Source organism: Rhopalosiphum maidis, chromosome 2 (assembly GCF_003676215.2).
Source record: "Rhopalosiphum maidis isolate BTI-1 chromosome 2, ASM367621v3, whole genome shotgun sequence".
In the NCBI taxonomy this organism is placed as follows: Eukaryota; Metazoa; Arthropoda; class Insecta; order Hemiptera; family Aphididae; genus Rhopalosiphum; species Rhopalosiphum maidis.
The window spans coordinates 34,537,522-34,554,049 of NC_040878.1; the positions used below are offsets into that span (position 1 = coordinate 34,537,522).

General features: G+C 27.1%; 2 protein-coding genes across 4 annotated transcripts in view; one reads left to right on the forward strand and one right to left on the reverse strand.

The window, feature by feature from the left end:
* The first annotated feature begins 1,495 nt into the window (after window positions 1-1,495).
* LOC113553117 (TBC1 domain family member 5) lies at window positions 1,496-6,856 on the forward strand. 3 transcript variants are annotated; one of them, XM_026956276.1, is made up of 14 exons: window positions 1,496-1,673; window positions 1,841-1,914; window positions 1,986-2,244; window positions 2,573-2,743; window positions 4,366-4,460; window positions 4,520-4,570; window positions 5,034-5,130; window positions 5,213-5,340; window positions 5,412-5,557; window positions 5,625-5,728; window positions 5,789-5,877; window positions 6,143-6,194; window positions 6,265-6,375; window positions 6,436-6,672. In XM_026956276.1, the coding sequence occupies exons 2-14, from the start codon at window positions 1,841-1,843 to the stop codon at window positions 6,670-6,672; spliced, it is 1,614 nt and encodes a 537-aa protein (XP_026812077.1). In that variant the 5' UTR covers window positions 1,496-1,673. The 3 variants fall into 3 exon arrangements, with proteins under 3 accessions (XP_026812077.1, XP_026812078.1, XP_026812079.1); XM_026956277.1 differs by having other exon boundaries at window positions 1,500-1,650; XM_026956278.1 differs by lacking the exon at window positions 1,496-1,673 and having other exon boundaries at window positions 6,436-6,856.
* A 2,222-nt stretch (window positions 6,857-9,078) lies between these two features.
* LOC113554899 (decaprenyl-diphosphate synthase subunit 1) overlaps window positions 9,079-16,528 on the reverse strand; it is a 33,769-nt gene continuing 26,319 nt past the window's right edge. Inside the window, exons 7-8 of the mRNA XM_026958989.1 lie at window positions 15,125-15,319; window positions 9,079-9,369 (exon numbers count right to left, since the gene is read on the reverse strand). Of these exons, the coding sequence (XP_026814790.1) occupies window positions 9,148-9,369; window positions 15,125-15,319 (417 nt within the window). The 3' untranslated portion in view covers window positions 9,079-9,147. The remainder of the gene's footprint in view (window positions 9,370-15,124; window positions 15,320-16,528) is intronic.

The following is a 16,528-nucleotide window of genomic DNA, read 5'->3' on the forward strand; positions in this document are numbered from 1 at the left end:
TATATTATATTTATATAGTATCAATTAGGTTATTATTTCATTGTTTTTAATATAATACTAGGTATGCTTAATAATATTTTTCCTTCACTATTAAAATATTAATTAGTAAAACAGGGTTTGATTATCAATCATAAAATCTTTATAATTATGATATATTTTATCATTTTTGAGTTATTAGACGTAAAACCAATTATTATGATATAAACAAAAAATTCGTGGATGAATACATAATATAAAATTGTAAATCTAATAAAATAACATTTTTAATTTTTAATAATGCTTTAATAATATTATTTAATATTCAATTATTTATTTTATGGTACACGGACAATTGGTCCCCGTCATAATTTTATACTCGGATAATTCAGTTCCCGGCATAAAATTAAATACAAAATACAAATATCATTAAACGTTCTTTAAAATGTTTTTTCAAAATACAATACTTTTAGAATAACCTTGCATTCAATTTTTAAGCTTTGAAGCAATATAAAATTTAAACAAATTATGTATTTTTAATAACAAAATTTAAAGCATTTAATAATAAATTTAAAAATATTGTTAGAATTAAACTTCCAAATATTTATAATTTTATTGAATTGATACAAATAATTAATTCAACAACAATGATATCGTTGACAAAAAATAATGATGATGTTTTTTTAAATAATTTTTTGAAAGATGATCTTTTGAATTATTTGTGTAGGTTTTCGAGATCTTCATAAATTGTAATTATTATGTTATACTTAAATTATTTTTTTATTCGACTTTAATAATATTATTTATTAATTTATTATTATATTATTATGTTCATTTTTATTTTTTTTTAAAACAAATAACTGTTATTATATTCTAAAAGTATTATATTATTGAAAATACATTTTAGAGAATGTTTAATGATAAAAAAATATTTTGTATTTAACTTTTAAGCCGGGGACCAATTGATCCTAATTTTACTAATCCATCTTGATTTGTAATAACAACAACTATACGTACTAAGATAAGTATAAAGAAAAATCTTTATAGATTTTGCAACTTCACAATACATATTTGATGAAGGTTGTTAAATAAGCTAAATAAAAAATATTAGCCTCCCCTCAAAAAAAAAAACATTCCCCCGGTTCACACATTTAATTAGAAATATGAATAGAAGTTTGAGACCCGAATATTGTTCTATACTTATAGTTTACTAGTCTACGCTCTATGGTCACTACAAGAGGCTATTATCTATGCTCTCTAATCACTACCTTATCATGTACGTTATTTTGTAATATTGTATAACGGACTAAGATCTTTGTTCTGTGGTTCGTGTACATCATAGAGCTTATACATATATATAGTATAAGGTTATGGTGTACATAGATCTTTTATTATCTATGTTCGTGTATACAAATCACAGATATCTATACTAGTATAGATAGTGATATCTGTGATACAATTACAATGATAAATGGTGATAAATAAACTACTAACAAATTGTAAAATAATATCAAATGTATATACTTTTATAGTATATATTAATAATTAATATTTAACAATCAATGATTATTATAATATTATATATTGTTTAATTATTGATATATTATTGTTATTTGTTTCTTTCTCAACTAGACGTGCTAAATTGAATGTGAATGCGGTGATCAGCAATATACAGTTAGTAAAATTAATAATTACAGGTAGGTATTCTGATATTCATCTTGACTGCAAATGATGAGAAAAATTATTATTGTTTTCCTTGTATGCGTTAATGTCGTGTATTAGTTATAAAGTTAAAATAATTAATTATAATATTAGTTAAAATAAAATTAATTTATATTAAACAATACTTGTCATTAATTTATAGATGTTTTACACTAACGTAGATGAGAACAGCTCTAATGATAATAATAGCCAAAATGTTTCCGTCAAACTATATGAGTATGTACTACTATTTTTTTTTATTATTATTTTTGCTATAATTTAATTTATATGTCTTGAAAATAATATAGAACTGAGTGGAAATATTTATTCAATATCATCAACATTGATGAACTACGGATCACCGCTATTAAAGCCAAATTGCGGACATCTAGATTTAGAAGTCTGTGTTGGCGTCTTTTATTAGAAATATTGCCACCAGATTCATCTAAATGGTTGACTACTATTGAAAAATATCGATCATTGTACGAACAAATTAAATCAACACATTACAATGATCCTCATACACAGGATTCTGGACCTGATGACCCACTGTCACAGGAAGAAGATGTTTGTTTTTCCCCCTTCAATATTTTTAAGACAATATTCTATAGAGAGATACCCTTTGCATATAATAATATGTTAAATGTTAATTCTCATGTGGGAGCTTAGTTCAGTATTTAGTATGATAATGGTTTTTTTTTCATAGATATCATACATTAATTTTACACAGTGCATATTGATAGAATAACAAAATCTTATTATACAATTATAATATTTTGATTTTGCCTATAAAGTCAACAAAGTTTGTCGCTTCATAGAATTTGATCTGATTGTTAGTTTTTGTTTATGCTTGAAAATTGATTTAATTGGTTTATTTAAAAATTGTTTATTTTAGAGTATTTGGAAACAATATTTTAAAGATATTGAATTAAAGAAAATTATTGAACAAGATGTGGTCCGAACTTCCCCTGGAGTTGAATTTTTTGGAACAGAAAAAATTCGTAAAATAATGATTGATGTATTGTTTTGTTATTCAAGGGAACATCCTGATTTGAGCTATAGACAGGTATGCAATATTTTAATTATATATTTTTCTTTTAAAGTAAGTAAAACTTGATATATTTGTTGATAGGTAATAATTAAAATTAATTACTTGTTAAGGTTTTGATAATTAATAATACTTGTATAGATTAAAAAAATATATTTATCAAGATTTTAACTACATTTTAGAATACTTGACATGGAGTCCTTTCATCTTCACGAAATTATTTGACTAAGATTTATTCTAATACATATTATGACAAGATGGTTACCTATTTTAAACACCTTTAAGTAATTGATTAGTATACTTGGTTTTAAAATCTGACAACTAGATAGTGATACTCGAAGCAATATTAGTGTTATTTATCGTAGGTATATATTTTTTTATGGTCTGATTTTTTTTAAATGACTCCTATTTATTCTGTGACCATGAACGTGTTAAATAATATATTATTTATTTTACTAGTTACGTTTCAGAATATTGTTTTTAAATTAAATAATCTATAGATATTTTAACATATTATTTTGGATTATAATTAGAACTTGGTTTAAATAAAATTTGTAAATTAAAATATGAAGACCTAATCTATAGTTAGGGGGTTTTTAGTTATAAGTATTTCCATATACTGACCAATACATTTAAATTTCAGATTATTAAGGTTTAAACTTCAAAGTCTAAAATTCTTAATTCCCCTTTCAAATAAATCTAATTCCTAAAGTAGATCTAAAAAATATTATCTATAGTAATATAATATACTGATATTTAATTAAATATTATATATTATTATTAAATATAAATTACAAATGTGTAAATTAAATACAAGATAAAAAATATATTACACAATTTAATCATTTGATAGATTTTTTGTACTCTAATTTTTGAATTTAACTCTTTTTATAATGAAATATTTATTCATGTTTCTATGAAAATTAAATAATTTAATCTCGCATATCTTTGGTATCATAAACTTATGGTACATTAGTTGCTGCATAATCTGTATCATCATATGTTACATATACAACTCTTAGGACTGAATCAATGATAAAAATAAAACTACCGCTTAATCTGAATAAAAATCTATTAGATTTGTTCAGTATAATCAGAATTTTGTACATATATATATATTTAATGAATTTCAGTTGTAAGATTAAGTTTGTATGGCTTTGTGAAGATTCCTTTAATTATACTCTTTGATGGGTTGATCAGTTTTTTGTATCCTTATTAAATTAACATTTAATATGCAAAAATTTAAATAATAAATTGTGTCTTACGAATGCCAATGACTAATGTCAATATATCATAATATGGTCCAAATTTTGATATTGGCTATAGTATAATCACAAACTTTGTAAGATCTTGTTTTAAAAAATGATTTATGTTACTTGATTTTAATTATATTGTTAAAAAATACTTTTTAAATTTATTTTTTGACTTTTTTGCCATGGACATTTTAATATAATATGTGTTACCATATGGTGTATTTGTTATACATCTGTAATCCAATATGTTCTAAAATAGTCTATTTTTTATTTTTAATAGAAATATTTGTAATTTATTAATCAATTATATAACAGTTTTATAAAATTAATGTCAAAAATTATTGGAATTTGTTTTCAGTCATATTTTATACTAAAATGTTTATGTAGGGTATGCATGAAGTCCTTGCGCCATTATTATTTGTTCTGCATTGTGATCATCAGGCATTACTTCATGTTTTGGAACAGTCATCTTCTGATGTTAGGTAAATTAAATTAAATTTAAAATGTTTGATTTGTTCCAATATTTTTATTTATTTTTTAGCGATTTAATTAAGAAAATCCTTGATCCTGCCTTTTTGGAAGCAGACGCGTAGTAAGTGCTTTATTATAAATTGCCATTCCTGTTGTTTTATATCTGTATTAGAAATGTGTTGTGTAGAACATATTTATTCAGAAGAATTAATTTTGTGTTATTGGATTTGATATTAAAGCGAATTGACCTTTTATCAAACTTGGGATTTAGGAGGACACTAACCATGTATTTGTTGTCTCCGTTTTACAAACATACAACATCTATCATCTAAAAAAACATATAGTGTTCTTAAATTTAAGTTTGATAATTAGTTAATTTTCTTTTATGCTAAAGTTAACAGTATAAGGTTAAATGGTTCTACTGAATGCAAATTTACTATGTTGCGTGTGGGTCTGACATCCTCTAAAATCTAATAACAAAAAATTAATTCTATAAATATTCCATGTAACATAGTCTATATTGTACGTTTTTAAGATAACATGATGGATTGTTGAAAGATGATTTTAATACTTTCTACTTTTAGTTCTCTGTTTGATATTATAATGGAAATAATGAAGGATTATTATAACGTAAATGATTTTATTGTATCTGCATCAAAACCAACTGAGCATGTAAAGACTGTGAGTTTATATACATTTTTGTTAAATTTTAAACTTTTGTTTTTTCATTTTTGTTATATCTAATATCTGTTAATGGTTTTAGAGTTCTACATATAATAGTGAAGTTGTTCAAAAACTGACCAAAATACGTGACACAATGTTAACAAAACATGACCCAGAACTATATGGGCATTTATTGGATCTGGATATTTCATTTACTACTTTTGGAGTGTAAGTATATTATTATAAGTAGCTACACTTAATTTTTTTTCCAATGGAATAATGATTGATATAATTTTTAGACGATGGTTAAGATTACTGTTTGGAGGAGAATTTTCATCAATGGATTTATTAGTGTTATGGGATGCTATTTTTGCTACATCACCTCAAGACTTTGCATTGGTTAATCATATTTTTGTGGCTATGTTGGTCCTTATACGAATTCAATGTAAGTTAAAATAATTCAAATGTTTTTTTTTATATTCAACATTTCTTTAAATTAATTTTATTTTCAGTACTTAAAAGTGATAATACTGACTGTTTAAAACATTTGATGAGATATCCACATGTTGATGTGATGACTGTTATTGAATATGCCTTGCATATGTTTGATCCAAAGGTAATCAAAATGTCATTCCTTTAGTTTGATAGATTTTGTTACAATTTTATTTTATTTCAGATGTATATATTGCCATCTATTATAAATTCTCTCAAACATGACAAAAGTGACAACATAAAATCTAATATTATAGATCACCAGCCAGAACGGTTAGTATTTATATTTAACAACAAATAAATCAAATATTTAATAATAAATGATTCATACAAGATCTTAAATTAATTTAATAAAACTGTTAATTTTCCCAAGTTATAACGACTGAAATTATTTTTTTTATTAAATTAATATTATTGACAAATAACAATCTGCTTAATTCTAATATGTATTTTTCTTTTACAATACAATACAATGCATATAATTATATCATTTATTATGAATAATATTATACTTGTAAATACATTGTTTTTGTTTTAGGCCAACTAAACTCATTAGTTATTCACCAAGGCCAACAAGAAATTCAGCAGATGTAACTATAATTTAATACAAAATATTATATTTTAATCAATTTGGATGTTTATTATTTGTTGTGATTTTAGGATCTACTTGAATTGTGTAGAATTAAGTTATTGCAGTATCATTCCATTTTAAATCCAGTTGTCCCTATTCAGAATAAAGAGGCAAGACAAGCTTTAACTGGAATGCTTGAGGTAAAAAAAAATTAAAAAGTAATAAAGTTGTTAATTTTAATTACATAATCTTGATTACAGTTGTGTGGAATGCTTAATTCGCGTCCAGGAATCATAGAAATGGGTAAAGATGTTGTGAGAAGTACAACAACCCCAATTGAAACATTGCTTACACCTGAAACACCAGATGGAGGACCATTGTTACCTCCTCCTGCTTCTGCCATCACTATGAAGGTATTTCGTAAGACAGAAAATTCAACTGACTTACAAATACAAGGGGCACCAATAAAAAATCCATTGAAACAAATGAAACGGTAAATACAATCTCGCATTTGCTTAATTTATTCTATCTGATTAACATTTTAATAATTTGAATTGTCTGTGATTTGATATTTTTACCACTCATTTTATGTTTTTATATTAGTATATTATGCATATATTTTGTTGTTGTCGTTGTTTTATTTTTTTTTTTAACTTATTTACCATGTATACTGTTAAAACAGCATTTTGTTGAATATAAGTTATAATGTGAATAATTTTTATCTAATAATAACAATTATATAAAAATAAAAGGTCTTATTATTGAATCTATGGTTATATTAGAAATGGGCGAAATGGTAATCATTTTAAGGTTGTAGGGGTTATTTTATTTTATTTTGTAGAAGTGGACTGGGACTAATTAGATTAACTATTTAGATCTAAAGTATATTGTTTATAAACAAATAAAAGATATTTAAAAATAAGCCTCCTTTTTTACATCCTCCATGTTTTTTTAATAAAAATCTAACCTAACTTTATATAACTTTTGTTACAAATTGTGGTATTTTCAGTTAATTTTTAAAAATATCTAAAAACTAAAACAAAAGAATTTTTTTTAAATGTTCATTGTTATAGCTAAATCATTAATATTTTTATTATTAACTTTAGCTAGTATATCTTTTTCACACAACATAATAATTGTATCAAACATTTTTATTTTTATTATTTTTTTAATTTTATTAACAACAATTACAATGCCACAGTAGGCACTGGTCCTACTATTTCAGACATATATTTTTAGATAATTATTTGTAGTATATGCTACAGTTTTTAAATGTATTTTCCATATAATTTGAAGGGAAAAATAAGAATGAACACTTTAATTAAACTAAACAGTGTTATAATTCACAATTAACATAATTTTTGAAGCAAATACTTTTTCAGAGAATTAAAAATTATCATAATAATTTTTTAAATCATAGTTACATATTTTAAAATAATTTATCTAGATTTTTAAATATTATAAATTCAAATCTAAATATTTTATTAAGTATTAAGTATTTAATTTACTAATAAAAACTATATTAAGTTAACTTTTTGTTTAGTAAAACAATAAATAGGTTCTTAAGTTTAATATTATTTATAATTTAATTAAATATAAAATTTAGTTCAATTTCTCATTGCTCTAAATTATATCAAACTAAGAATCTGAACTAAATTAACATTACTAAATATAAAAGCCCTTAATTTAGGATTATTAACAAATACAAAATTAACACTACTGATAATTTTTTTATTGAATAATCTGATGTATTTTCTTAATACTATCAAGAATAATTATTTTAAATGTGTTGACTATATAGGTATTGTTTTTTGATCAATACTAATATAAAATATATTTTACATGTGTAGAATATTCTTGTCATCAATGTATGGAATACACGTTAACATAGAAAAGATAAACGAAACAAAATATTATTATCAAAATCTAGATTAAGTGTTAAAAATAAAGTAAATACGTTGTTTTAAAATATTATTTTTAATATGCTTATAAGACCCAAATACCCAAATATATATATATGCAGATTTACAACACATTTACAAAAAAATTAAACAATTTTTTTTATACACAATGGTAATTTTAAATGGTAAAAAAAGATAATAATAATAATAAAAATAAATTAATATAAATCATAAACTAATAAAATAATATTTTTATAGATAACAAAATAATGTATTTTCTTTGGTATTTACAATTTGTTTTATCATCAAGTTAAGAAAAATAAAATGTGGAGAAAAAATACGATCTTGTTAGTCAGTTGTACTGAATTTTATTTATGTTTAATAATATAAAAATTATACTTGATTCGATACATAGAACAAAGTTAATTGATACACTATAATCTTAATTATAATATAATAATCAAAAGTAACAAAATGTAAGGTTTTGTAATATATATTTTTTAAATGAATTTGTGCGTTGTAAAAATAAGATTATAGTGTATAGAAAACTATGATTAATTGTATATATTTTATAAATATAAATATATATATATATGCAATTTTGTCCAATAAATTATTAAGTAAACAAAAAATTCTTGGGTAACACAAAAATATAAAGAACATATTAATAAATAAATATGGTACTGCGATTAAATTCTATTGACCGCCGTTAACGGTAATATAGAAATTAATTTATTGTTGATAATATGATGGTATTTTGTTGTTAAGTACTAGCGTTGGAAAAAAAAAACGAAAGTATGTAATTAAATCTAATAATAATCATACAATTAAAAATAAAATAAAATAATAACAAAAATAAGTGTGCCTTTGAATCGGGACGATTTAACTTCAAACGACATAAATTAAATCGTTAGCATAATATAGATTATATATTTTTTTTCGAATAATTGGGACTAGTTTAATATAAATAACTGGTTCACCATTACGTTTTTTTTTTTTTTATTGAATCTAAAAATGTGCATACACATTTATCTGTGTACCCTAAAGCGATGTGCAGCAAAGGGAATTTAGCTATTTCATGCGATTTACTATTAGGTCTGGTACGACCAACAGAGACTTTTGATACGGTGACTCAGCAATCTTGCCGGCCAGACGAGTTGCCTCGAGACAGTGCTTTTTGGCAAGGAACCGCGTCTGTTCAAGACCCTGCGACTTGTGTACTAGCTCGAAGGCACGTTCTGCATCGCCTGGCTCTTGGAACCGCCGCATTATCATGGCATTCAACTCGGGGTACTGTAAAAATAAAATAAAATAAAATAACATTATTTTATTTTTCGTCAATTATTTTAATAATATGATGCAATTATATTATTTTGTTTAGTCATGGTTTCAATTGTAGTGTTCTACTCTACCACCGTTGTCTTGAATAACTTAATTGTGTTCATCGTCAAAATCAAATACATTTATATCTTTGTGATTTCACATAATAGTTTTATCAACAATATTATATATATTTACAAAAATTTCTGTAAAAATAAAAATAAATGCGTTTTAAAACCCCATCGTTAATGTTTTGTATTTATACTATTATTTAATTTGTTCTGTTATTGTGGGTGATGATATTTTTATTTAAAATTTGTAATTTAATTTAATTTCCAGTGATAAAAACTATTCATTATTGCTACAACTACTACTATAGTAAATAATGTGTGTATAGTCTGTCTTAAATGAGTGAAAATATAATATACATATTTGGGTATTATCATGGGACAATTATTTAAGTGTTTGAAATTAATCATAATATATGACTGATTAAAAAAAATTACTTAATTAACTGTACATCCAACTATAACAATTAACAACTATACTCATCTATAAGTTCGTATATTTTTCTAGTTTTCAATGAAACAACGGAAATACGGTCGGGATATTTGCTCGATTCGAAAAATTATCGGAGTTCACTATAGGAATCTCTATAATGATCTAAAAATCAATACGGCGGTAAAAATAAGAACGCCAATTCATAATAATAAAATCTGCATCGAAAGAGATGATAACGTCAAAGTTATGTCCGTTGACATAAACGAGTAGCAAAAGATGTACGGAATTAAATTCGCTAATACTTGAGCTAAAACCCGTTTTTCCAAACGAAGGACGCGGAAGTGCGGAACCCACCGGCGAGGTTGACTCGGAGTCCCCGTTACTGACCTATATCTTGTGGCGGGTGAACCTATTGAGAGTTCGTGAAGTACACAACGAGATTACGGTACGGGTGCGAGTGGACCTGTCGGCCAAGAAAATGACATTGTTAGACTATAAGTAATTTAAAATACTCGTGAATGGCGCGATGTATACGTAAAAAAATCGATGTCCCACAACAGTGGCGGAAATTTTGGTTAAGAGTGACAGTAGCGTCGGTGATTATGGTGGTGGCAGTAGCAGAAGCAGCAGCAGTCAAAAGGAGGAATATAATCCTTCGAGCTGGTGACGTTAGCACCCGAAGAATTGACATACTTAGCTAGCCGGAAACAGCATAGTGTTTTCGTGTGCACCAGAGAAACGGGATGATTTGTATGGAGACGTCGATGGAGAAAAAGAAACCAATGAACTGTAATAGGATGAGTGATAACAGAGAAGCGAAGAGACATATAACATATCGACACTATGTTCTATGAGTGCGATTTGCGAGGAACGCGAACTGTACTACTGGTAACTGCAGCGTTTTGCGGCGGCCGATTGCCGAAATATACGCGATTCACTGACGAAAATGTTGACCCGTTGCTCTAAAACCAAAACCACAGCCCACAAACGATGAAACACGTATATCGTGAATGACGTGAATACATTGATTAGAGAATGATAATTTTTTTTTTAATCTTTTGCCTTAAAACTTAAATTTGAAATCTTTTGTTCTATATAAATTATATTCACTTAAGTGTTTATTATGATATTTTTAATATATATATATATACTTACGTATAAGTATAAAATGTTATGTACGAGTACATTTTTTTTGGCGTTTATGGGATTATGCCAGTCTATACTTTGTCATATTATATTTAATAGTAATAAGTAGGCACCACATAAACATTAGCATTGATTGAAATAATACGGACAATATTATTGATAGTAATAATTTACAAAAAAATAGCAACTTGTTTTATATCAAAGACTGTTATTATTACTGATATTATGTTTGTCATTTTTTCCTATTTTATAATAGTATATATTATTTACTAAATTATACCTACTAGTACATGATTGATAACACTTATAGCCAGACCAGTAGTAAAATACTGTCAATACTGAAGATCTGGATTAGACATCAAGAGGTATATAATTGTCGCACCTTTAAGTTTTAGACTGAATATGCGCTTATTTACGGTATTACAGACCTACATAAATTATGAAGTTATCAAAATTATCATGATACAAGAATGTGACAAAAAAAAAAAAAAAAAAAAAAATGAAAATGTAATAAAATGATTTGAACACGAATTTAATTACAAAATTAATCACCTAATTCCTTCATTCTTATTCATTTTAAGCATTCGCAATAACTTGAACTCTCAACGTCCCTCAAATAATGTGCCGCCCTCAATGGTAATATAAGTACCGAATGTCTGCGATCGAGGCGTTAGTGTAATTAGGTTAGGCGCGGTCGTCTTACTTTCGCACAATACACATACCGCGCATGAATCGCCCCTTCCCCGCGTAACCCACTGATTTAGCAGCGTCGTGTCGGGGCCAGGTAAATCGAGTCCCAAACGATTGGGTACATAATCAATTATCAACCGGTAAATCGAGTCCGAGTGAATTTTAATACTTTACTTATATATTATATATTAAAAACGGCTTACAAACCGTTATTTTATTTATTTTTTTATCGGCTCTGTTAAAATCAGGTATATAATAATATTTATCATGTTCGTCTCCGGCCACCAAATAGAGATATCAACCGTTTTTTGCGGAGGACGGATATAATATTGAGCAGTCGAGTAGGTTTCACTATCGTTAAAATTGCTTAACGATAATTAATAGTAACCTACACAAGTTTAATGAAGTCCGACCTACAACCCTGAATCCTGATGCAGTACAATCGATACACGTCAAAAGTCACTGATATCTACTCACGGACCGACTGCGGTATAGTTTGGACAGACATCGCGAATTGCATACGTCGGGAAAATGAAGAATAATGCCTTTGGAATCCAGCTTTTGGGGGTTTAAGTCATTTGATTCTCCCTCCCCCACACAATAATTGGTTATTGTAACACCAATCGCTCTTTATAATATTATATAATACAGGTACACGAATTGACATGAATGAATTAACATAATGACATAATATGTTATTCTGGACTGAATACAATTTTTTTTTTTTTTTTATTGTTACAGTTGCAAATGCTTTCAAACATAAACAAATAAATAAATAGTATTCGTCAATCAATTTTGAGTTACTTGATAAACCGTATTTTTTGGCATATTAGAATTTGATTTAACTATATTTGATACATTAGATCATTAGATCAGTGACCACTAAAACCATATAAATCATTAAATGTTTTTCAATACGGCGGATAAATTATCAAGTTTTTTTTAAGTCGTCAAGTAGAAACTTCGCTAATCGTGATACGTGCTGGTTCCGGATTTAACTGGCGAAGAAGCATTTCGAAGAAAACTACCAATTTTTGTTCATAGTATCTATACAATAATATACGTAAAATATGTAAAATACTATAAGACAATGCGCCGGGCTTACACTGTTCAGTTGCGAGGCGAATAAAACGTTAGTACCTAGGCGGGGAAAAAAATGAAACGTTACGAAAAAAAGTAATTAAATTACTCGGAGATACGATCCGCCGATGACCCTTGTTAATAAATTATTACCCACCTACTTTGTATAATTGCATACATTCTACGACGGCGAACACACTGACATACCTCTAATCATAACCTGAATTTCGACAACGCAACGCGCGCATCAGGTTCGCGTCATAAAACAACGCATAATATTATTATTACCAACTGGCAACTACCCATTCTCGTATATGTATATTTATATTAAACACACGCGTACCTATAATATTACAATATATTATTATGTATTTATATATATATTATATGTGTTGTATTCGTCTGTAGCGAAATGCGTGAGATTATTAAACACAATTGATTGCGTTCTGCCCCGGAATTATTACATCGCACGAGAAACACAACCACATACGAGTTGTAAGTATATTGTTGATGCAATAAAAGAGAAAAACATATTCTACAACCCGACCAACTGGTTTGTCGTGCAGGATGGATTACGGTCACAAAAAAAAATATATAATAATAATAATATACGGGCAGGTACGCTGGTTCCGACGAATTCTCATTGGTCGCAAGAAAGTAGTTATTATTGTTAGGTATATTTTGGTAAAAGAAACTTGGCATAGGCAAGGCGAAGACGATAGCGACATCAACAGTAATAATTCTGCCGATTTTTATAAACGACGACTATTTATATTTTTTTATTTTAATTTCCGGGTCGTCCCAAATCCGTATATCAAGTGTTCAATAATTTTTGAAACTCTTAGTTACTGTATGCCTATTTTAATACCTACATCAAGTAATAAATAATAATAGATAACACTACTGTACATTTATAATGTAAAATATTTAATAATCTCATTAGTTTTATCATATTATCAATCCCAATTAGTCTAATGATCCTAACTTATTGAAAATTTGTATAATGTGCCACGACGAAATTGTAATAGAATACATAAAAGATACGGCTAATTAAAAAATATATAGCTATAATATATACGTGTTTATTGTTTATTTATCGACAATATTGAAAAGTACTAAAAAATGATTGTCTATTTAAAAAAACCCAGCACTAGGATATGCATAATATATATTATGTCAGCTAGTTTGGCAATGAAATGACATTGACCACTAACTTGACGTGTCACCAACACCTTCGAGGATATAGAACAGTGTGTGTCACGTATTAGAGGACGTTTAATGGTTTAATGTACATTATCGAAAGTGTATAATAATGCACCTTAAAAAGGAAATTTTAAGACATTTCATGTGTATGAAATGTATAAATAATTATATAATTTTAGGTAATCGGGAAGTGAGAAAAGAGACACCAAACACATTCCTGCTTTTGCTTCTGTACCTATATATTATGTATATTCATCAAATCGCATAGGTACTCATTACATTTAAAAAATTGAAAATTTAAATTAACCCTTTCGGGCATAATTTTAGACCTGATAATATATATATAAATTAAACATACACTCCAGTTATATTGGCATTGAAATTAGGTTATATAATAATAGGGTACATATAGGACTAGTGTTATTTTTTGGGACGACGGCGAAGATCTGTTGTAATTCTATGCATAATATATAGTAAAAGGAAAGATCTTTGGGTATGCTTTTAATCGATGAACCGTAATAATTATAAGGTAGTAGGTTACTGTGTTAAAGTACAGGGTCGTTCAGATTTACATAACGTACAATTTTAACGACTGGCATGTATTCATAATGTTTAACGATGGTGAACATGTGGTGCCAATATATATATATATAATATTTACGAATTGGTTGATTTTTAAGGAATGATAAAAACCTATATTATTATAAAAAAATAATAATGATGAATTGATTAATTTTGCTTACAATACTCTTAAATATTACGTCCCTCATTCATGTCGTGGTTTAATGACTAAACATCATCGATACGTTCGTTTAAATACTAAACAGTTTTAACAGTTGATAATTATTATTACTGAATTAGAGACCTAAAATTATTATATAATTAAATTAATTTGAAGTGTATTTTGGTTTAAATCGATAAGTACTTAAATAAAATATTTGTTTTTGGGTTTCTTAAAAATATGATATAGATCAAGTATGGTATTTTTAAAATAGCCAAGTTTCGAATAGTTGGGGTGACTATAGTAGGGTTTAGTATTATATTTTTATTTAAGTTTATAAGTTTATGTGTAATAACTAATTAGTAGGTATCTATAATTTATATTTACCTTTTCGCAGGCGAACAGTACTGGAGCGGTGGCCAAGCCCAGTTTCAGATCGGCTGCCGTCGGTTTGCCCATGGCATCTTTACTGGACACGAAGTCCAAAAGGTCGTCGACTAGCTGGAACGCCAGACCTATGTTGCGACCGTATTCGAACGATACGTCGACCAGTTGGTCGTCAGCGCCGGCTAACATCGCTTCCTGCGAAATAAACAGCAACGATGAATAATAACAGTGAAAACTATGAAAAAAATACTAATTTTTTTTTCTCAGTAGGTATGTATTTTATACGTTATCAGTGCGCGAAAAACACTGAGGTTTTTATTTTTCTCTATAATAACCAAAATAATAGACCAAACAAGGCGTTTTCTTTTTATACCAGTGATTTTATCTGATTAACATTTCGCACAGACAAACTCGACCCCGGTCGGCTTGTATATATATGTAGATGTAGGTTATACAGTCGTTAAGTGTATTAAGTACGTTTATAATTTATATAAAGCCACGACGGCTCAATGGTCTTATATTGACTCGAATACACCGTGCAAAACGTGAAAATCGCTTCTCTGAGTATCCTCTCGCAATAGCGCCTCGTGTTCTGAATAGAACAGTATTACAATAAGTACGCTTTCCGTTATTAGCATAGAACAATAAAATAATTTAAAAAGAATGAAAAAAATCTCATATATATTTCGCAATGAAACGTTTTCATTCTTGGTACATACATCATACATAATATATATATATATATATATTGTGTATTTTCGAGATATTTCGTCAACTAAAGCTACCCATAATAATAATAATAATTATTGTGCCGAAAAAAATGTGTACATATAGGTAATATTATATTAAATATAATAATGCGCCTGGGCATGTAGTGTAAGGTATTAATTAGTTACAAGTATGTACGTGCGCGTATACCCACTGCGGGATCACACTAGAGGAATTCGCTTTTTATGACACAATATGGTAATAATTTAGGTACGTCCAGAGAATTTTTATGTTCAAAGTGTATAATATAAGATGTTTTAATTAATCCGCGTGGTAATTTTATACGCATACACTAAATACTATTAATACAATGCGGCAATTAAAGGTAAGGTGCACCCACTGGCAATGCCGTCACTAAGGTAAAGTAAATTTCGCTTTCTTTCGTAATATATATTGTACGACGTATATTTATTAATAATTAATAACTAACAATCGATGATAAAAGCATAGATTTATTATGCACGCATTGCATGCACCTACGTACATACTTCGTTCATCATTCAGTTCTGTAGATAAAATATTTTTAAATAGCCTACGTAACACCAGATTTATACATGTGTATTATGTATATACCTACGAGTGTATAATACCAATGTATTTTATATATCTATGGCTGAACACGTATTTTTTTTTACT